The 21,200-nt window shown below is 48.9% G+C and overlaps 2 protein-coding genes across 11 annotated transcripts in view; one reads left to right on the forward strand and one right to left on the reverse strand.

The window, feature by feature from the left end:
* The window catches only part of VRK3 (VRK serine/threonine kinase 3), a 44,750-nt gene extending 43,752 nt beyond the window's left edge, over positions 1–998 (reverse strand). For 3 of the 9 annotated variants that reach the window (XM_058280663.2, XM_058280661.2, XM_058280668.2), the window contains exon 1: positions 827–964. The gene's annotated coding sequence lies outside the window, so the exon portion shown is untranslated. Of the gene's footprint in view, positions 1–826 lie in introns of all 9 variants that reach the window. The other 6 variants (XM_058280669.2, XM_058280666.2, XR_011646396.1 and 3 more) reach the window with 5 other exon arrangements.
* Positions 999–1,575: 577 nt separating this feature from the next.
* Positions 1,576–20,346, forward strand: ZNF473 (zinc finger protein 473). Of its 2 annotated transcripts, none has more exons than XM_071209401.1 (6): positions 1,576–1,692; positions 5,070–5,273; positions 7,974–8,100; positions 13,629–13,718; positions 16,100–18,491; positions 19,165–20,346. In XM_071209401.1, the coding sequence occupies exons 3-6, from the start codon at positions 8,001–8,003 to the stop codon at positions 19,190–19,192; spliced, it is 2,610 nt and encodes an 869-aa protein (XP_071065502.1). In that variant the 5' UTR covers positions 1,576–1,692; positions 5,070–5,273; positions 7,974–8,000; the 3' UTR covers positions 19,193–20,346. The 2 variants fall into 2 exon arrangements, with proteins under 2 accessions (XP_071065502.1, XP_004457800.1); XM_004457743.4 differs by having other exon boundaries at positions 1,586–1,692; positions 16,100–16,225.
* Positions 20,347–21,200: the final 854 nt, after the last annotated feature.

The raw sequence follows: 21,200 nt of genomic DNA on the forward strand, positions 1-21,200 counted from the left end.
CTCTGCTGTACTCAGGACCATCTCAAGGCTTCAACTCTCAGGCCAGTTTTTAACACCCACCCATCCATTTATTTTATTGAGTCAACTACTATTTACTGAACATCCATTATCAGTGAAGTCTGGTGCCCCTCCTAGAAGGTTCTGAGAATTAGCACAGCAAATGCTCACAACATTATGAACGTGATTAACAGCACTGAATTACATATTTGAATGTGGCTCAATGGGGAAAATTTGATTGTTTATACGTTACTAGAATTAAAGAAAAGCACATAACTGTACAACATAAACAGGAACCCTCATGTAAACTACGAACGACGGTTAACAGAACAATTATAATATCCTTTCATCAATTGTAGCAAATGCACCACACTAAGGCAAGGCGTTAATTAATAGGGGGCTAGATGGGAACTCTGTATTCTCTGCACTTTTTTGTAAACCTAGAACTTCTCTAACTGAGGAAGAAAAAAAAGTGGGGGAGAATAAGAGCCAGACTGCAACCTTCGGGTCAGAAAGGTGGCCCCCAGGACGACAGCGTCGCGCCCTCGACCCCGCCCTCCACAGAAAAGCAGGTACGACGTGGCCGCCAAGGCGGGGCGTTTGTCAAACGCCCCGTGAGCCCCGCCCACCCCCGCCCACCGCCAAAGAGCCCCAAGGGGCTTCGGGACGCGCGAGGGGCCCCACCTGGAGCTCTCCCACCCCGACCCCCGCCAGCGGGGGCGCAGGCTCAGACAAAGGCCAGCTGACGTCACAGGCTCCACGGGCGACGGGGGCGTTCAGAAAAGGCCCCCTACTGTTCCGCCTCGCCTCCGCACCCTCACCCCCCTACCTGGGGCGTGGCGTGAAGTGGAGGCCCAGGGACCGGTGGCTTGACCCTCGGGTCTTCCGCGGGACACGGAACTCGCCTTCTCAGCTGCCCCGCAGAAACTTCCTCTCGGGCGGACGATGCGCTGCGCGCGCATCCTCCGCCCTGAGGCGGGACTGCGCCCGCGCAGCCGCAGTTGACCGTCCGACCGCCCCCGGGCTGCGCTATCCCGGAACCTCATATCCCAGACGCCTTCGCGGCAGGCCAGCCCCCTGCCTCCGGGCGCGAGAAGGGATTATTCCCTCCTCGCCCATCCCCTTTGAAACGCGTCCTGTTCTGCGCATGTGCCAATCTAGAACTACTCTTAGGGAGGGTTGAATTACGAAGTATTTTCCCACCAATCAGAAGCCACATGATCTCTTCTCCGAATTCAACTCCGCCTCTTACTTCCGTGGGTCTTTTCAGGGACCCACCTTCCCTTAACGCGTTTCCATGGCAACCGGCAGGCTGTTCTCTTCAGAAGTGCTATCGCCTCAGTGGTTTCTAGGAAAGCCAAGCAGATGGCTGGTTAGGTAGCCCCTTAATGCTGGACTACAATACCCAGATGCCACCTGCTCCTGGTTCTGTTTCTACTCTCTTTCCCAGAGTGCTCAGCAGGGCCTCGAAGGACGAAGATGCGGTTGGAGAGGGAAAGACAGGGACCCGCGGTCGCACAGCCCTCTGGGAAATGGAGTTCCGGCTGTGGCGTGGAGGCTTCTGGGCGGTGTAGCCCTGAGTCGGTTTGCGCGGGACCGGAAGTGGCTGCGGGAAGGCGCGTGGGAGAGGAGTCCGGTCTCCAGCTCCCTGGGAGCTGGCGTCGCGTCTGTTAGTCGGCGGTCGGCAGTCAAGAGGTGCGGAGATATTGGAACTGGGGGCGCTGAGGAACCCAGAGGTCGGGGCTCGGTCCTTCCTGAGTGTTGACGTGATGCCAGTGGGGCGACTTTGGCAAAGGGCGCGGCGTCTTGGGCGGTGGGTGTCCGGGTGGAGTCTTGAACTCTTGCAGAGCCTGTTGCGGACCAGACTCTTATGAAGATGGTTTACAGTTCTCACGGCCAGCCCGGAGAGGAGCGATTTTATTTTCTTGTTTTATTTTATTTTTTGGTTGAGGAATCAGGGGCCGAAGGAGGGGAATGAGTTGGCTGAAGTCATTGGCATAGCTGGGGGGGATCTTGGAGGAGGGACGGGGGTGCTTCAGGAGGCCCGAGGGATCGTAATTAGTAATTAACATTTTTCTGAGCGTCTCTCCCCACCCCCAACCTCAACCCTGCAAAGTCAGTGCCAGCCCTAGGTCTCTTATGGGATATCCTTGACGCCAAGATCATCTCGGAAATCAGAATTTTCTAGAGTTTAGAAATCAAATTCGGCAACATCCCACCACGGGCGGGATCCCGGGCTGTTCTGCAGCGAGAAGTATGAATGTTCATGTTAAATGGGATAAAGATTATAAATCCTCTCTTGCCAGTTCAGATCAAGCCTTGTGGCCAGGTTATGAATAAAGTTCTGGTTTTCAGAGGTTTCGAGATTTGGGAATTACAAGTAAGGGGCTGTAGGTTTGCCCTGTTTTGTACGTATGGAAATGGAGTTTGAGAATCTTCTCACGCTAAGAAGTGACAAGATTCGCGGACTGCAGGGCCCAAGGTTTTTTGGCCCCTGTAACTGGCTCGTGTCACTCTTAAGAAGCTGGGTGATGTGGACCATTGACCATGAGGTGCAGAGGTGCCCAAAGATGTATTTACCAAATGCAATGGATGTGTCATGATGATGGGAACGAGTGTTGCTGGGGGGGAGAGGTGGGGTGGGGGTGGTGGGGTTGAATGGGACCTCATATATATATATTTTTAATGTAATATTATTACAAAGTCAATAAAAAAAAAAGAAGCTGGGTGACCTTGGGCTTCATATCAGGGCTGCAGTTTCTTCCCTCCCAGGGCTTCCTAGAGTGTGTAAGATTTGAACATTTGGAAACTGGAGACAAAGTTCTCAAACTTGGATATCTGTGAGGAGCAGGCGTAGGAGAAGCTACTCTTGTGAGGGCTTTGGAGTATTGGAGAGCACTTAACATGTCAAATTTGGGTGACTTTGAATGGACTCCCACTTACTGACCTTGAGGGAGTGCACTCCCAGTGTTGCCAAATCTTAGGCTTTTTCAGACGCTGGAAATCCAATTTTTACGTGAGATTTCCCTATTTTCAACTTTGGGACTACTTAAAAGAATTTTTCTCTTCATAACATTCTGTCCGCCAACTCCTACTGCATGGGCCAAATAAAACATCTGTGGGCTGAATTATACCCTCAGATTGCTGCTCTGTCATGTGGGGGAACTCACTTTTCAGTGAATGTTAATACTTTTTACGGGTCTACCACATGCCCTTATCTGCCATCACAAAATCCAAAAAGCTCTTAAAACCAAACTTTTCCCCCCATAAATTTGGCACCCAAATCTGACCTAAATTGTTTTGAGGAATTTACAACCTTTAATTTTTCCACCTAGTGTGAATACTTACACACTTTTCTCTAGAAATATTAAAGTGTTCAGTTGTGAAATGCTGCCTGCCTCATATGTCATTAGGGTTTTAATGAAATACACACGGTACGTGTGCCATGTCATCTTTTTAAAATCTGAAAATTTCTGAATTTCAAAGATGTTCTGTCCCCTGAGGGTTCTGACACACAGCTGTGGACCTGAGTCATTGTTCAAGTCATCGTGCTGCTTTCTGATTGTCTGATAAACCTTTTCAACACTAATGATAGATGTATGCTATTTGAAAAATATGCAGAGAATACAAATGTGTGAAAAAAAAAACCAACCACCTACAATAAAGATCTTTGCCTATTATGGGTCTTGAAATTAATTCAGTGGGCAGCAACTATGATTAATTTTAATGAAAAAGAATAAGGTTGGAATAGAAAATATCCAAGGAGGGAAGCAGACTTGGCCCAGTGGATAGGGCGTCCGCCTACCACATGGGAGGTCCGCAGTTCAAACCCGGGGCCTCCTTGACCCGTGTGGAGCTGGCCCACGTGCAGTGCTGATGTGAGCAAGGAGTGCCATGCCATGCAGGGGTGTCCCCCGCGTAGGGGAGCCCCATGTGCAAGGAGTGCACCCCATAAGGAGAGCCGCCCAGCGCGAAAGAAAGTGCAGCCTGCCCAGGAATGGCGCCACACACACGGAGAACTGACACAACAAGATGACTCAACAAAAAGAAACACAGATTCCCATGCCGCTGACAACAACAAAAGCAGACAAAAGAAAATTCAGCAAATGGACACAGAACAGACAACTGGGGCGGGCGGCGGGGAGAGAAATAAATAATAATAAAATAACCAAGGACATCCTGTCTTGAAGGGTATTGTTTCATGATACTTTTATTTCAGTTATGTGTGTATGTGTATGAGTAGTCATGAAAAACATAGTCTTCATAACTGTGGATGGTTAAAGAAGAAAAAGTTGAAGTATTGCTACAAAGGAGTAGCAACAATTTTGGAGACCAACTCACCTCAACTTATATCCTAGAGACGATCATCAGAAATTTCAGCATTGTTGTAAGGATTCAGTTAAAGATAAGAGACACATATGTTCTCTCAACAACTATTTTATTTTATTTTATTTTTATCTCAACTATTTTATTTTATTTTATTTTATTTTTATATCTCCCCACGCTGTTGTCTGCTCTCTGTCCATTTGCTGTGTGTTCTTTGTCCGCTAGGATTCTTGTCAGCGGCACTGGGAATCTGTGTCTCTCTTTGTTGCGTCATTTTGCTGTGTTAGCGCTCGCTGTGTGCGGCACCACACCTGGACAGGCTGTGCTTTCTTTGTGCAGGGTGGCTCTCCTTACGGGGTGCACTCCTTGTGCATAGGGCTCCCCTACGCGGGGGATACCCCTGCGTGGCAGGACACACCTTGGATGTGCCAGCACTGTATGTGGGCCAGCTCCACACGGGTCACGAGGCCCTGGATTTGAACCCTGGACCTCCCATGTGGTAGGCAGACGCTCTAACCATTGAGCCAAATCTGCTTCCCTCAACTATTTTTAAAGCATCTGCTTTGTGCCAGTGCCACAGCAGTGAGCCAGACAAGAGAAGGTTCTGCAGAGGTGTCCTTAATAGACAATTACCTGTGTCAAGTGCTAAGAATGGTTGTGAATTTTCTTTATAAGTCTTGAGCACCGTGGAAACATGGTGCTCAATAAGTTTCAATAAGTACAATCATCTTTTCTGATTTCTGCAGGGAGACTCACACTGGACTTATCCCCATACTTCTGGACATTTTGGGAGCTCATCCAGCATGGACAGGGAGCCAACTGTAGGAAGAAGAGAGACTTTCTCACAGCTACATTGTCCTTCCCACAGCCCTGCTAGCCAGCAACATGGAGGGGAAGGAGGAGGAGCTTAGAAGATTCCTGCCCCTGGGCCCTAGTTGGCTGCGACTGAGGTGAGTTCAAGTGTCACAAAATTTTGGTGATCTGATTCTATTGTTTCTTTAAATTTATTAGTTGGGATAGTCTTATAGAAAGACATTCCCCTCATCTGCATCTCTTCCTTCCCCTCATCTACTATTACTACCCAGGGATACAGTTCATATAGGAGAGGTGGGATAATTGCTCCTTTCCCTTTATTTACCAGTTTTCAACATGATTAATTGGTTTCCCATCCTCTTGCAAAGAGGAGCACTTCATTTAGTAAATAAGTGTATTTATGTTGGCTCCTGTATTTATGTTCACGTCCTTTGGCCGTGACCCTTGTAGCCTAACACCTTTCTTTCAGGCTCATCTTGTACATTTCCTGTTCCAGACTGGGAATCAGCCATTTCTCCAAGAGACTTTACTTTCATTTAGTGAGAAATGGTATTACAAGACCATAGTCTGGGCCCTACGGATCTTTTCGCTACTGGGCATTTTCAGTGGACAAAGCTAGAAAATATATACCTGAGGACAGGGCACTGTGTCTGCCTTGTTCTGTGCTATATCTTGTGTTTGGCACAGAGTCTGGCTTATCATCAGTGGTTGGTCATCTTTGGATGGATGAATAGATAAAAAAATCATGACAGTGGCCGTTTGTCGAGCATCTTCCTAATGAGTTGGGTCTGTGCTGAGCGTTGTACACAGAGCACCCCATTTCATCCTTCCAGGAGCTGTATTTTAGAGATGAGGAAAGCGAGCCCGAGAGGAGTGGAATAGCGAGGTCCCACAGCTCACAAGCAGCAGAACCAGCATTTGAACTTGGGTCTGTCTGATAGACTCCAACACTGTGTTCCTAACCGTTCAGCCTCGAGGGCATAAAGCAGCAGACACGGGTCCATTTCCTGCACCACTGACTGCCTGCGTGCCTTTGGGCAGGTGACTTCTTCTTTTGTTGAGCCTTCTCTGTGGACTGGGTACTGTGCTGGGCACTTCCCAGCATTGTCTCAGTCATTTCTCAGAGCATCCCTAAAGAAATGGAGGCTTTTAGGCCCATTTCACGGGGGCAGGAATCAAGACTCAGAGGAATCTATGTATCTTTAAAAAAAAGACAATATGAAAAAATAAACAAAAAGGCTCAGAGGGACATGTGACTTAACGTACCACAGGACACACACAGAGGAAGGTAGCAGGGCCAAACTTCAGACCCAAACTAAAGAGCTGGTTTTTGTTCTTAGTTAGATGGTCTTGTCCCTAAAAGCTGTACTAACTCTAACCCAGAATGTGATCTAATTATCAGTTTCCAGGAAGTGCAGGGGATAGAGGAGCAGTTAAATGATACCAAGAGGAAGCAGTTTGCCATATCCAGTATGTGGGATGTGAAATTGGGAGCATGGAATAATCAGGGAGGGATTCTACTGTAAATTAAAAATCTTAAGAGCCATATCAGGGCAAAGCAGGGTCTGGACCTTGTTGAATTTGGATTCAAATGCCCTAACTATAAAAACACCACTGAGGGAGTGGATGTGGCTCAAGTGGTTGAGCACCTGCTTTCCACATGGGAGGTCCCGGGTTCAGTTCCCAGTTCCTCCCAGAAACAAAAACAAGCAACAAGCAAAATAACTGACGAAACCAACTCAGGGGTGCTGATGTGACTCAGTGATTGAGCACCGGCTTTCCACATACAAGGTCCCAGGTTCAATACGCAGCCCCTGGCACCTCAAAAACAACAACAACAAAAAACCATTGAGACAATCAGACAAATCTGAACATGAACTTTGAATATGGACTTGGGGTTCAGTGATACTAAGAAGTTAGAGTTAATACTGACATTTACAGGCCAATCCAGGTGGTGTCTGGGATAGCTTTAAAATACTGTAGCAAAAACAAAAAAAGATGGGGAAAGAGGCTTAGTAAGCAAGAAAGACAAATGTCAGTAATCGCTGACTTGGGTGATAGGTGCATGGGCGTTCATTGCAGCCGTCTCTGCTTGTGTGGATGTTTGAAATGTTCTGTAAAAATTTTAAAAAGCTTAAAAATTTGAATGAACACTAAAAAAAAAGTAAAAGCAAAATAAATGGGTTATAAGAGAGACCTGGTGTAAGTCGCTACCTGTGTGACCCTGAGCCCGTCATGTCCCCTCTCCAAGACTTCATTTCCTTCCCTACAAAATACAAGGATGGCAAAGTCTCTTAAACATCTAAAGGCCCTGGGAACCAATCCAAGATCCACAGAGAAAATGTGGCATTGGTGTGGGAAAAGTGGCCATGGTGGCTGCTGGGTGTGGGGAATGGGAGGAAGAGATGAGATGTGGAGGCGTTTTCGGGACTTGGAGTTGTCCTGGGTTGTGCTTCACGGACAATTAGGGACATTGTAGATTCCCCCCAGGGCCCAGTGGATGGATCGTGGGAGAGTATGGGCTATGATGTGGACCATTGACCATGAGGTGCAGCAATGCCCAGAGATGTACTTACCAAATGCAATGGATGTGTCATGATGATGGGAGAGAGTGTTGCTGTGGGGGAAGTGGGGGGTGGGGGCGTTGGGGTTGAATGGGACTTCATATTTTTTGAATGTAATATTTTTAAAAAATGAATAAAATTTAAAAAAAAAGCAAAAATAAATAAATAAATAAAGGCCCTGGGATACCAATAACAAGACAACTTATGCTAAAAACCTTGAAAATGTTGAGGGCTAGGAGTTCACTGAGTGACGGACAATGTGTGGCCTTTCAGGAATTTGCAGCCCTCAAGGACATAGCCATGGACTTCACTTTGGAGGACTGGGAGCAGCTGGGCATGGACCAGGGGAACCTGTTTTGGGACACGGCATTGGACAACTACCAGGACCTTTTCCTGCTGAGTGAGTATTCCCTGCCCTGCTCAGTGACCTCCCCGGCCCCTGTCAGCCACAGGATAAAGTCCAGCTCCTGAGCACCTCAGAGTCGTCACACCCTAGCCCAGTGGTTCTCAGCTGGGAGGGAGTCTGCCCCACCCCATCCCCCCCGGGGACATCTCGCACTGTGTGGAGACAGTTTGGATTGTCACCATGAGGTGGGAAGGTGCTACTCACATCCTGCAGGTAGGGGCCAAGGATAGTGCTGAACACTCTGCCATGCCCTGGACAGCCCTCCTCAGCAAGGAATTGCCAGTCCCCAAGGATCCATTGGGCTGAGCTTGGGAAGCGAATTTGGCTCAATGGATAGAGCGTCCGCCTACCACCTGGGAGGTCCAGGGTTCAAACCCAGGGCCTCCTGGCCTGTGTGGTGAGCTGGCCCACATGCAGTGCTGATGCATGCAAGGAGTGCCGTGCCACGTAGGGGTGTCCCCTCATAGGAGAGTCCCACGCACAAGGAGTGTGCCCCTGGAAGGAGAGCCGCCCAGTGTGAAAAAAGTGCAGCCTGCCCAGGAAGAGAGCTGACGCAGCAAGATGACGCAATAAAAAGAGATACAGGGAAAACGGACTTTGGCCCAGTGGTTAGGGCCTCCGTCTACCATATGGGAGGTCCGCGGTTCAAACCCCGGGCCTCCTCGACCCGTGTGGAGCTGGCCATGCGCAGTGCTGATGCGCGCAAGGAGTGCCGTGCCACGCAAGGGTGTCCCCCGCGTGGGGGAGCCCCACGCGCAAGGAGTGCGCCCGTGAGGAAAAGCCGCCCAGCGTGAAAGAAAGAGCAGCCTGCCCAGGAATGGCGCCGCCCACACTTCCCGTGCCGCTGACGACAACAGAAGCGGACAAAGAAACAAGACGCAGCAAATAGACACCAAGAACAGACCACCAGGGGAGGGGGGGAAATTAAATAAATAAATAAATCTTTAAAAAAAAAAAAAAAAAGAGATACAGATTCCCGTGCCGCTGACAAGAATACATGCGGACACAGAAGAACACACAGCGAATGGACACAGAACAGACAACTGGGGCAGGGGGGAAGGGGAGAGAAATTAAAAACAAAAACAACAACAACAAAAAAAACTAGGGCTGAGGTTGAGAAACCCTGGTCTGGCCTAGCTGCCTCCCCAGTCTTAGCTCCACCACTTTCTTACACATAATTATAGGGTAATTCCTCAAGCTGAAACTTCCTGAGCTTTTTGGCTGCTCTTTGCTCTCCCTAGAAGGTTCTCATCCTTTCCCCATCTTGGGGCTTCCCTTTTTTAAAAGTGTGAACTTTGACCCCAGCAGCAATCCCTCCCCCTCCTTCCTGCTTAACTTATTCTACGGCTCCATCACTTTCCTCCCCCTCCCCACCATGGCTCCCTTGTCTGTTTGCTCGTTGTTTTTGTTTATTGTTTGTGCTTGTTTGCTTGTTTTTCTTTTGCCTGTTTTTGTTTTTTGGTTGTTTTTGTTTTGCTCATTGTCCACTCGTTTGTTTGTCGTCTTTAGGAGGCCCTGGGAACTGATCCTGGGGCCTTCCATGCGGGAGGTGGGCACTCCTCGAGCCACATCCGCTCCCCTCCATCACTTTTCTACTTTTTTTTTTTTCCAAAAAGAGAAAGAGTTTATTGCACGGTGCCAAGTATGGATGCAGTCTGTCTCCCCAAGTCTAAAGAGGTTAGGATTTTCATGGGATTTACACCCTAACTACTTTATTTTATTATCTGTCTTCCTCTCTTATAATGTGAGCTTCGAGGGCAGGGATTTTTTTTTTTTTAACCTGTTTTGTTCACTGGTGTATTCCCAGGGTTTTGAATAGACAGTACCTGCTGTTAGGGGCTCAAGAAACATTTGCTAAATTAACAAATGAATAGCAGAAATAGCTGTGTTGGGAGTCAGGTCCTTGGCAGGGTGAACACTCAAAACTGTCTTTTCCCGTCTTGTAACGCACGAGGAAGTTTGATTTTGCCAGTGGGGGGATTCAGAGTGCGAAGTCTCCTTCCCAGCACTGCACAGTAAGCAAGTAGCAGGGCCAAGGTGCTAGGCTGAGTCTTGTATTAGTCAAGGGGGTGCTGATGCAGAATACCAGCAATTGGTTGGTTTTATAAAGGGTATTTATGTGGGGTAGGAGCTTACAGATACCAGGCCATAAAGAATAAGTTACTTCCCTCACCAAAGTCTATTTGGAGCAGAATGGCTGCTGACGGCTGCGAGGGTTCAGGCTTCCTGGGTTCCTCCCTTTCAGGGTCTTGCTTCTCTCTGGGTTCAAGGTTCCTTTCTTCCTAGGGCTGGCTTCTCTTTCCTCTGCGTGCTGACTTCCTGGGGCTCCAGCTTAAGGCTTCAGCATCAAACTCCAACATCAAAACTCCAACAACAGAAAACCTCCGCTCCGTGCTTTGCCATGCCTTTTCCCTGTGAGTTCCCACCCACCAAGGGGTGGGGACTCAATGCTCTAATCATAACTCAGTCATGCCCTGGTACAGATCAGATTACAAGCATAATCCAGTATTTATTTTTGGAATTCATAACCATATCAAACTGCTACAGGTCTCTCCAGCTCCAGGCCACACCACCCCAGTCCACCATAAGGTTTACTATAAGCCCAGTCAACCCAACTCACCTCTCCTTCTCCAGTTCCTCAATTGTGCCTTTACCAAGAAACAGAGGAGTAATGTATTCTAAAAGATGGTAGAAATTAAAGACTGCATGCTTTGGAAATTACTGTTTGGTGTCGTTTCATCACATTGGGGGAGGTCTTCTCCAAATTAAGGCTGCAGGTGCTGCAGAGCAGCTCTGGGCAGGTCCTCTCACAGTGCCCTTCAGCTTTTTTTTTTTATCTACAGCTCACAGTAAGAAATTTGTATACCTCAACGCCCTTACACACATGAATGTGTAAGTAGAGCATATTAGTTTCCTGTTGTTGGCTGTAACCAAAAACTTAGTGGGTTAAAACAGCACGAATTTATTATTTTAAAGTACCAGGGGTCAGAAGTCCAGAGTGGGCCCCGCTGGGCTGGAATCAAGGTATTGGCAGAGCTGTGTCCTTTCCTGGAGATACTGGAGGAGGATCCATTTTATTGTTTTTTCCAACTTCTAGAGGCTGCCCCCATTCCTTGGCTCGTGGCCCCTTCCTCCATCTGCAAAGCCAGAATAGGCTGGAGAGTCCTCACATCATAAAACGCTGACATTGACTCTCCTGCCTCCCTCCTTTCACTCCAGAGGACCCTGTGATGACATTGGACCCACCCTGGTAATCCCGGGTCAGGTTGTCTCCTCAACTCAGGGTCAGCCGATTAACAACGTGCAGTCCGTCTCCAGCTGTCATTTCCCCTTGCCGTGTAATAGAACGTATTCATAGGGTCCAGGAATCAGGATGTGGACATCTTTGGGGGGCCATTCTTTGCCCTATCACAAGTAGGTACACACACACATAAAACACAGAACAAGTACAGTGTTCTCTAACATTTTATATTCTTTTTCATTTAAAAAAATGCTGATTATGGCACATAAAGGGATTTGGTTTCTATGGTTTGGAAAACGTAGCTCTCAGAGTGTTTTTATCTCTCACAAAAATTGAAGGTAAAATGTCTTAAATGGTGAGGGGCGGGGAGAGAGAACCCTTATTTTACATAAGAAGTGCAGATGGAGGCCGTTTCAGGACTGGTTCATTCAGCAGCTTAGAGAATACAGTCAAGGGCCCAGGCTACTTTCCTCTCCTCACTCTGCCAGGAATGGCACCAGCCCTCCTGTGTTGGCTGGTCTCATAGATTGTAGAGTGATTATTTCATTGTTCTCTTTTTTTCTTACACAAGAGCTATTTATCTTTCTGTATGTTAATCCCTTATCAGTTTTAGTTGGCACAAATCCCTCCTTCCTTTTTTTTTTTTAAGTATTTATTTATTTATCTTTCTCCCATTTCCCCCTCCCCTCTCACCCCGGTTGTCGGCTCTCTCTGTCTATTTGCTGCGTCGTCTTTGCCTGCTTCTGTTGTTGACAGCAGCACGGGAATCTATGTTTCCTTTTGTTGCATCACCTTGTGTCAGCTCTCCGTGTGTGCAGCACCATTCCTGGACAGGCTGCACTTTTTCACGCTGGGTGGCTCTCCTTACGGGGCGCACTCCTTGCGCGTGGGGCTCCCCTACGCAGGGGACACCCCTGCGTGGCAGGGCACTCCTTGCGCGCATCAGCACCGCGCATGGTCCAGCTGCACACGGGTCAAGGAGGCCCGGGGTTTGAACCGCGGACCTCCCATGTGGTAGGTGGGTGCCCTAACCACTGGGCCAAGCCCGCTGCCCCGTTCTTCCTTTCTAATATCACTTTTGTGATCATAGATTGTTTCATATGAATAAACATCTTTTCCTTTTTGTGCTTTTGGAATTTAGCGTAGAATATTCCCGTGTGTTTTTCTTTTATAAACTTGATAGCTCTTTCACGTTTAGGTTTTTAATTCCATCACAGAGACCACAAAGCCTCATGTTTACTTTCTGATTCTTTAAGAGAAAAGTTTACAGATCTCTGGTTTTATTATCTAATTTATGCTTCTCTTTACTTTGTGAACTCCTTCTCATTTGTCCAAACCCACCTCAAACAATCCCTTCTGGAAGACTTTACAGATTTCTTCCTTCGCACAGGCAGTTGCTCCCTCCCTTGGGGTCCCCAAGCCCGTGTGTGGCCCTTGGTCAGAGCCCTGGTCCCTTTGGGTTGTAACTGATTGCTCATCAGACTTGGAAGTTCCCAAGGCAAGACCAGGCCTGATGGCTCAGCCCAGCATTTGAGGCCCATCCTTGCCCCGCCCCTCCGTCTCATCTCCTTCCCCTCCTGCAGCTCTAGATTTCTCCTTGCTTGCCGAGCCCACCCCGAGCCTTTGCCCGTGCAGCCGCTCCTCCTGGCACTCCCTCTTCTCTTCCTCGCTTGCCAAGCTTGTTGATTCTTTTGGGAAGTTACCGCCCCTGCCCACGTTGGCCGCTGCCCTCGACCCCACAGTGCCCAGTGCTTCCTCTGTCCTCACCTGCGTATCCCCTAGGGTCAGGACTCTGCTTGGCTCTGGCCTCCTCCCGCCGTGGGAGGTGGCTGAGGGCAGGGCCCGACTGACTGGACTCTGGATCCCTGGCACCTCCCATCCCAGGGCCTGAGCGCGGGGTTCGGGTGATGCGGGGTCCAGGGTGAGCGAGTGAGTGCTGGAGGAGTAAGAAGGTGCCCCTCCAGCTGGCAAGCTCTGCTCGTCCTTCAAGAGCCATCGCAAGTACTTTGTGCCCCACCCACAGCTGTCACAGCTCTAATCACCTTGCACTCTTCACAGTCTGGGCTGCGCTTTCCCCTTCATCAGACTGGGAGCCCTCAAGGGCAGGGCCGGGTCTGACTGGTGCTGGCGGCATTCCTGGAATCACCCAGCACGGGAGCTGGCCCACAGGAAGTGTGTGCCAGGTCAATTTTCAAAGAGTCGGCGAGGCCAGAAGGTACCCACTGAGCATCTGGACGAACCTACGTGCCCCGTGGGTGACTCTGCTATTCTCTCCCTGCAGACCCCTCCAGACCCACTCTGACCTCCCTTCATGATGATGGGGAAGATCTGGCGACCCTGGTGAGAGGAAGCCCCAGAGCAACAAGCCCTGGTGAGTAGGTGGGAACCAGGCCGGTGGGGAGAGGCAACCAACCAACTGGCGAGAGGGAGCTGAGCTAGAGGGAGTGGCCCTTTCTTACCCCCCGTTCACAGAACCTCCAGCCAGAGGCTGCACCCAGCCCTGCAGCACGTCTCCCAGACATCTCCACTGCCAGTGTCTGGGCTTCACTCTGCCCTGTCTGCCATTTCTCTGTGTCCCTTTGTTATCAGCACATGTCTGTCCTTCGCTTCTCCCCACTCCTTGTTCCTTCGTGGCTCAGGAAGGATGGACTTTGCATTCCCTGAGGTGAGTCTCTCCCCACTTCCTGCTTTGTGCACCCTGAGTGCCGTGGGTCCCTGGTGGACTTGTCTTATCCCTGTTACACAGGCCCCAGAGGGCACTGCCAGTGGCCCCGTGTTGGTAACTCATCCCCAGGCTTAAATGCCACCAAGAGGATTTGCTCTGCCACCTCCCAGCCCAGGGTCCTTCAGGTAGATCCGGTTAGGCAGTGAGGATCCCTGGGATGCTACTACTGTAGGAGGAAGCAGAGGCAGATGTTTTGCCAGCCCAGGTGGCTTCTCTTATTCTAGTGCCATTATCATGAAGGGGCCCCAAGCTAGAGGCCACAGGAGTGTTCCACAGGCGGTGGTCTTAGCCTCCACCCCCAGTCAGCTCCAGCTCCGTTCTTAGCTCGCCTCTCGGGAGCTCTGGAGTGAGAGTCCGCCACAGCCCCCATTCATTACACCAGTGCTTTCGTGTGTTTTACTAACGCAGACCTGATCTCCCCCACGACATCTGATTTCTGTTTCTGTTTCCATCATTTCCAGACATAAGTGGCCAGACCTTTACTAACAGCAGAACACATTTCTAAGCTAATCTCATCTCCCTTCCTCTTCCAGTAGCTGCAGTTATATTGCTAGGATTTGTTTCTCTTCCCCTCTTTGACAGCGCATTCCTCTAGGAAGTAGATGTAAGTGGCTTCATCTCTGAATTCTCAGCTCCTGTCACCATGCTTGGCACGTAAGAGGTGTCTGTTATGGGCCTGCTGATGCATTTCAGGGGTGAGGTGGAGAACAGAATGAGCAAAGGTATGCTGAAAAGAACGAGCCAGTTGATTGTGGAGACAAAGCAGGGGCAAGGTGGACAATCCAGGGCAGCACCTGGTCTCAGAAGGCTTCAGTTTGCAAATTTCAATTCCAGGCCGAAAGACATTGAGCAGTCTCTGAGCTACCAAATACAGATAGTGAACCAAGAAATTGCAGGAGAAGGAATGGGCTTGCATTAATGGTGCAGGATGGTAGGATCAGGAGGACGAGGGGAACCAGAGGCATGGAGGAAAGCAGTCAGATGGCAGTGCCTTGGTATGTAAGATGAGCTTGGGTTTGTATTCTAGCTTCACTGCTTCCATAGCTGTGAAGAGGGCTAACAGTGCCCACCTGGGAGGTACTGTGGCTATGAAGTAATGGAAGGTACATCTCAAGGGCCCCTCCCAGCCAGCAAGCACATCACAAATGGGAATTATTCTGTTCAGACAACATTCCCTGTAGCCAGCCTGCTATGCAGCAGGCCGGGACTGGCACCAGAAATACACAGTGAGGAATGGAGTGTCGCCCTCAAAAAGCTCACCATCTGGTCAGGAGTCAATACAATCCCACTAGAGGGTGGCAAGTGCTCGGATTGCTTTCTGTGTTGTCAGGGAAGGTGATCAGAAGGGAGTGCTACCCAAGCTGGACACCAGTGGGCACCTGGGGGTTAGCCCAGGAAGGGCAGTCCAGGAGGAGGGTCAGCAACAGTACAGAGATAGGAGAAAGTCCTTCAGGGTTCGTGTGGAAGAGTAGAAAGAGAAAAGGGAGACCAAGGAGGAGCCTGGGACCGGTGACAGTTGATGATAGAAAGGAGAGGAAGGAATTGAGAAACTGAAGGAGAACTAACAGAAAGTGGTACCTGAACTGAGGGAGGGGGAAAGTGATGACTGACTCCTGGGATTCTGGCTGGGGGACCTGGTTAGATGGTGGTGGATACGCAAGGAGGAGGACCCATGGCATCAGGAGCGGGATAGGAGGAGAGGAAGGAGACAAGTCCATAAGACTTCTTAGGGAGCTTAGGGAAGGTGAGGGTGATGTTGGAGAGTTGAGTGAGAGGATCTCCTTTCCTCCTGAAAGCCTGCTGTTCTCCATCTTCCCTCTTGGCCCTCCTGGATGTGTGCTGTTTGTTTCCAGTGATGTTGGTTGGAAGCCAGATCTCTGCCCCCAGCTTCCTCTCATTCATCCCCATGTCGCAGAGCCTCGACTTGACCCATTACCCATCCTCCCCCTTCTCTTCGTTCTCACCCTGCAGTTGCTGTCTTTCTTCCACAGGGAACAGGACACATTTGTACTTTCCATCTCTTTCAGACGTGGCTGAGACGGAGAATGACCCTCTTAAGCAGGACTTCTTGGAAGAAGGACTGTCCCAGGAGATAATGGAGACCTTTTCAAAGGATGGCCTCTGGAACTCCAGTTTGGGAGAAGCCTGTATCGGTGAGAGCTGGTTAGAAAATTTGCTAGGAGATCCAGAAAGTCTTCTGAGGTCTGATGTCACCAACAAGGAAAGTCCCACAAAATGCAGTAGTCCAGAATTGAAGAGAGGCTTTAGTTCAAGGTCCCTCCTTTTCACAGGAGAAGATTCCACAATGTATGATCTTTCTGAGAAGAGCCTTATGTCAGCAAAGTCTAAGGAATATAGGAATGACTTTGGCAACAACTCAGAGCAGAGCCAACAAAGCACAGTACAGAAGGAAGAGAAACCATATAAATGTAGCGAGTGTGGAGAAACCTTCAGTCAGAGTTATCATCTTATCCAGCACTGGCTTGTTCATACTCAAGAGAAACCCACTGTGTGCCAAGACTATGAGAAAGATTCCAGTCTGAATTCTTGCTCTTTTGTGTATCAGTTTACTCACACTGGCTATAAATCCTATGTGTATAATGAGTGTGGGAAAACGTTCAGTCAGAATACACACTTTCTGTGGCATCAGAAAATACACACAGAAGAAAAACCATCAAAGAGTCAAAATCATGACCTTCCATTCAGTCCCAGCACACAGCACGCTCAACAGCAGAAAACCCACCCAGCTGAGAAGTCCTATCAATGTAACGAATGTGACAGGAGTTTCAGCCGAATCTTTCATCTTACTCGACATCAGCAGACCCATACTCGGAAACGCTACGAATGTGCCAAATGCAGGGAGATCTTCAGCTTTCGTAAACACCTTATCCAGCATCAGAAAGTTCATGCTGCCAAAGGTGCCTCTGAATGTCAGGAATGTGGGAAGACTTTTAGGCAGAACTCATCGCTTATCAAACACCAGTCTGTTCATACTGGAGAGAAACCTTACAAATGTACGGAATGTGGGAAACCCTTCAGCCACAGCTCAACACTGAAGATTCATCAGAGGGTCCACAATGGAGAGAAACCTTACAAGTGCACTGAATGTGGGAGAGCCTTCTTCCGGAACACTCACCTTAGTGAACATCAGAGAATTCACACAGGCTACAGACCTCACAAATGCCACGCATGCGTCAAGAGTTTCAACCGGCCCTCACACCTTATTCGACATCAGTTGATTCATATCGCAGAAAAACCCTACAGCTGTGCTGAATGCAAGGAGACCTTCAGTCATAACGAACACCTTGTTCAACATCAAAAAATCCATGCTGTGGAAGCCCCCTATGAATGTCAGGAGTGTGGAGAACGCTTCATTTGCAGTTCAACCCTAAATTGCCACCAGACTGTTCACACCAGAGAAAAACAAGGATTGGATGAGACCGGGAAAACCTTGAATCAAAACATACAACAGAGAGAGCATTCAAGGATTTGCGAAAAGCGCTATAAATGTAACAAATGCGAGAAAACCTTCAGCCGCAGCAAGTACTTAAATCAGCACCAGAGGATTCACACCAGGGTGAAGCCCTTTGAGTGTAACCAGTGCAGGAAAGCCTTTAGCCAAAGTACACAGCTTATCCGCCACCAGAGACTCCACTCTAGAGTGAAACCATACAAATGCGGGGAGTGTGGGAAAGCCTTTGGCCGCAAATCCTCCCTTGCAGAACATCAGTCCACCCACACGAGTGAGCATGCCTTTAAATGCAATCAGTGTGAAGAGATCTTCAGCCAAAATACACATCTTTTGGCACATCAGTTAATTCACACTGGAGAAAAAACTTTTCAGTGTAACAAGTGTGACAGAGTTTTCACACAGATTAATTATCTTATTCAACATCAGAGAGTTCATACCAGAAAGAAGCCCTTTGAGTGTAATGAATGTGGGAAAACTTTCCGTCAGAGTTCATGCCTTTCTAAACATCAGAGAGTTCACACAGGTGAGAAACCCTTCGAATGCCGTGACTGTGGGAAAACCTTCAGCGTGGGCACTCAGCTTGTTCGACACCAGAGAGTTCACACTGGAGAAAAGCCTTACGTGTGTGAGGAATGTGGGAAAGCCTTCAGCCAGAACTCATGCCTTTCTGTTCACCGAAGAATTCACACTGGAGAGAAGCCCTACATATGTGAGGAATGTGGGAAAGCCTTTGCTCAGAAAGCAAATCTCATGCAACACGAGCGGATTCACACTGGTGAGAAGCCTTATGCCTGTGATGTGTGTGGCAAAGCCTTTGGCTTCAGCGCCCACCTTAGTCAGCACCAGAGAATTCACACCCAGGAGAGACCTTATCAATGTCAGTACTGTCAGAAAGCATTCAGATGCTGCTCAGGCCTCAGCCGGCACCTGCGAGTTCATGCTCGAAAGTAAGTGGAAGAACAAAGGAAAAAAAAAAAAAAAAAAAGCTGGCTAGCAGAGTCAGTACATCAGAGAGGCCTAAAATTGGTACCTCCACATAGCAAGGTTTCTTCCCATACCCCCCAAAAGAAATCACTATTAATAAAGATTTATTATAAAATTTGCACACAAGAGTTTCATTGAAACAGTGAAAACACAAAAATTGAGAAGCAGTATAGCGTCAGGATGAAGAGGTAGACTCGAGCCAGTCCACTTGAGTTAAATCCCAGCTCTCGCACACGCTACCTCAGTGACCATGGAAAAGTTGTGGAACCTCTCAGGGCCTCAGTGTCCTCCTCTGTAAAACGGGGCTGATACTGGTCATCTACCTCAGAGGACTGCGGCGCGGGTCAGGTTAATGCATATAGAGCACTCAGAATGCGCAGCACATAATACGCACCAGGCGTGAGCTGTAGGTACCCGACAGATGTTACATAAATATACTCTTTTATATTAAAAGGAAGTATTAGCAACTTTCTCTTTACTGCACTTTTTTACTAATATTATACGTAGCTTTAATTCTTTTAAGTTTTTCTTCAGAACTACCCTTGGCTTAATTTGGTTCCTAAAACCCAACACCTTATGCTGATGTTTTCCTTCCTTTCCTCCATCTCTGCTTGGTCCTCGCTGTTTAACCCACAGGCAGAGCAAAGCACATGTGAATTCCTAACCTCAGATGTCTGAAACTTTCAGCACCTCGGCTTGCAAACCTCTCACTCAGAAAGGACCCCGCAAACACACCACCTCTTCCCATTGTCTTCTCTCTACCTCCCACTAAAGCTTTGGCCGCACAGTGTGAGAACCAGTGTATCATGGGCGTTAACCTCAGGAACAGTTGGCGTCAGTCAGGAAAGCTGCATTGAATATTGCCGCACAACACGACCTACCCGAAGAAGTGCTTGCTGGTGAAAATCATGCTGTATGAAAAGGCCGGGATGTCTATCATTAAGCAAACCTTTATCACAAGCAAGTCCTCAGCGTTTGGCCACTCGCTCTGGTGCGGGAATGCCAATATGAAAAGCACTTGGAATCCGAAACGGAAGGAAAGCCTCGTTTTCACAGCGCGGCCAGTGAGTTGCTGTATTCACTCACGTCACAGAGCACGGTCTGTGGAGAGCCAGGTGAGGAAACTTCCCTTCCTTTTGGGGCCTTCAGGGAAACCATTCGTGTTGGCCAAGCCTAGTACATGAACCAAGACTCCAAACCACGTGACAAGCCATCTCCTGATGGAGCCACCTCAACTCTGGGCATTGGTGCCTACTTCCTAAGCCAGCCACGTCACCGCGGAAACGTGAGAGGAGCTTCTGAAGATGCTGGACAATTTTGAACACGCTGTTCTAATATTTTTCAAGTTTTTTGGTGCTTAAAAAAAGTTTTGGAGTATATGCTCTGTACTCGGGCTTTTTAAACCTTGCGCTTGGGGTTCTGTTGGTTTTGTGGTTTAAGCTGTTTGGGAACTTCTTGACAGGCCTTTGGGCCCACACAAGAGTGGAGCGCACACAGTTTGTCAAATGGCTAAAATTTTGAACCCCTGCATGCGTCCTGCCCTCTGGCACCCTCTCAGTAAGCGAGAGAACTGCCTCACACACCTAACGTATGCTCAGAGGTGGGGCAGAGCGGAGGCCGGAGCACAGCTTGATATGTTTGTTCTCAGTGAGGGTTTTGACACCAAAGATAGAGGTCAGAGACCCTGTGGAAGGTTGGCAACTATTCGGGGAGGGGGGTAGTATCTGTATTTAGTTACATCTTACTGTGGGCCGCTGTGGAAATAATGCCCTCCAGGCGTGCGTGTTGGTTTTCTGATTAAAGTTTTGAAGATAAAAAGTGTTTGTTCCTTTTCTCAGCCTGGTGTCACCCTCCCAGCCAAATGCTGGGGATGGAGAGTCCCTGCCTGTAGGGTGCTCACTTTCCAGTGTGGGCAGGGGTGTTAGAAGTAAGTTTGCAAATAATTATTGACAGAAGTGATCATTTTTAGATGATGGAAGGGAGAAGGAAGCAGCATGGGCGAGAAGGCTTCTGGCTAAGGGTCGGAGAAGGCATCTGCGAACAGAATATTTGCGATAAGCCTGAAAGGACGAGGAGCATTTCTGTCTGGGCTCCGGAGCCCAGGCCGCTGGAGCTAAATCCCAGCCCTCCCGTCTGCTACCTCGGTGGCTGGGAAAGTTGTGGAGCCTCGCAGGGCCTCGGTGTCCTCTGTAAAATGGGGCTGCACTCCAGGTCACGGAAAGAGCAAAGGGAGGCTGGAGGGAACACCGGGAGCAGGGAGAGGAGCTCTCTTGCCTGCCTTCCCAGTGGATCTTCCTTTTCCCAGTTACTCTTTTCAGACATGGGAAGCACCGTGTTTCTTCACTCGTCATTTGTTCAGCATACACTACTGTGTGTCACCAGCTGGCCCAGTTCCGGGAGCTGGGCCCAGTGGAGAGGGAGACCAGCAGGGCCCCTGCTGCCATGGAGCTCATGTTCTAGTGAAGCAAGCGATGCAGCGGCCAGGACGAGCCCAGGAGGGTGGCGTGAGAGGAGGGAGGTGCGGCCATTGCAGGAGTCTCTGGCCAGTGCAGTGGACACAGGGAGGCCATCCATTTGTTGAATGGATGGAATTCAGGCTAAAAAGGCAATATATGTGTATTAGCCAAAGGGGTGCTGATGGAAAATACCAGAAATGGGTTGGTTTTGATAAA

This window comes from Dasypus novemcinctus, chromosome 18 (assembly GCF_030445035.2).
Source record: "Dasypus novemcinctus isolate mDasNov1 chromosome 18, mDasNov1.1.hap2, whole genome shotgun sequence".
NCBI lineage: Eukaryota > Metazoa > Chordata > Mammalia > Cingulata > Dasypodidae > Dasypus > Dasypus novemcinctus.

Coding starts and splice junctions, on each gene's coding strand:
- ZNF473 (XM_071209401.1), top strand. CDS start 8,001: ATGGACTTCACTTTGGAGGACTGGGAGCAGCTGGGCATGGACCAGGGG. Junction 8,101..13,628: donor CCAGGACCTTTTCCTGCTGA/GTGAGTATTCCC, acceptor CTCTCCCTGCAG/ACCCCTCCAGACCCACTCTG. Junction 13,719..16,099: donor CCCCAGAGCAACAAGCCCTG/GTGAGTAGGTGG, acceptor CATCTCTTTCAG/ACGTGGCTGAGACGGAGAAT.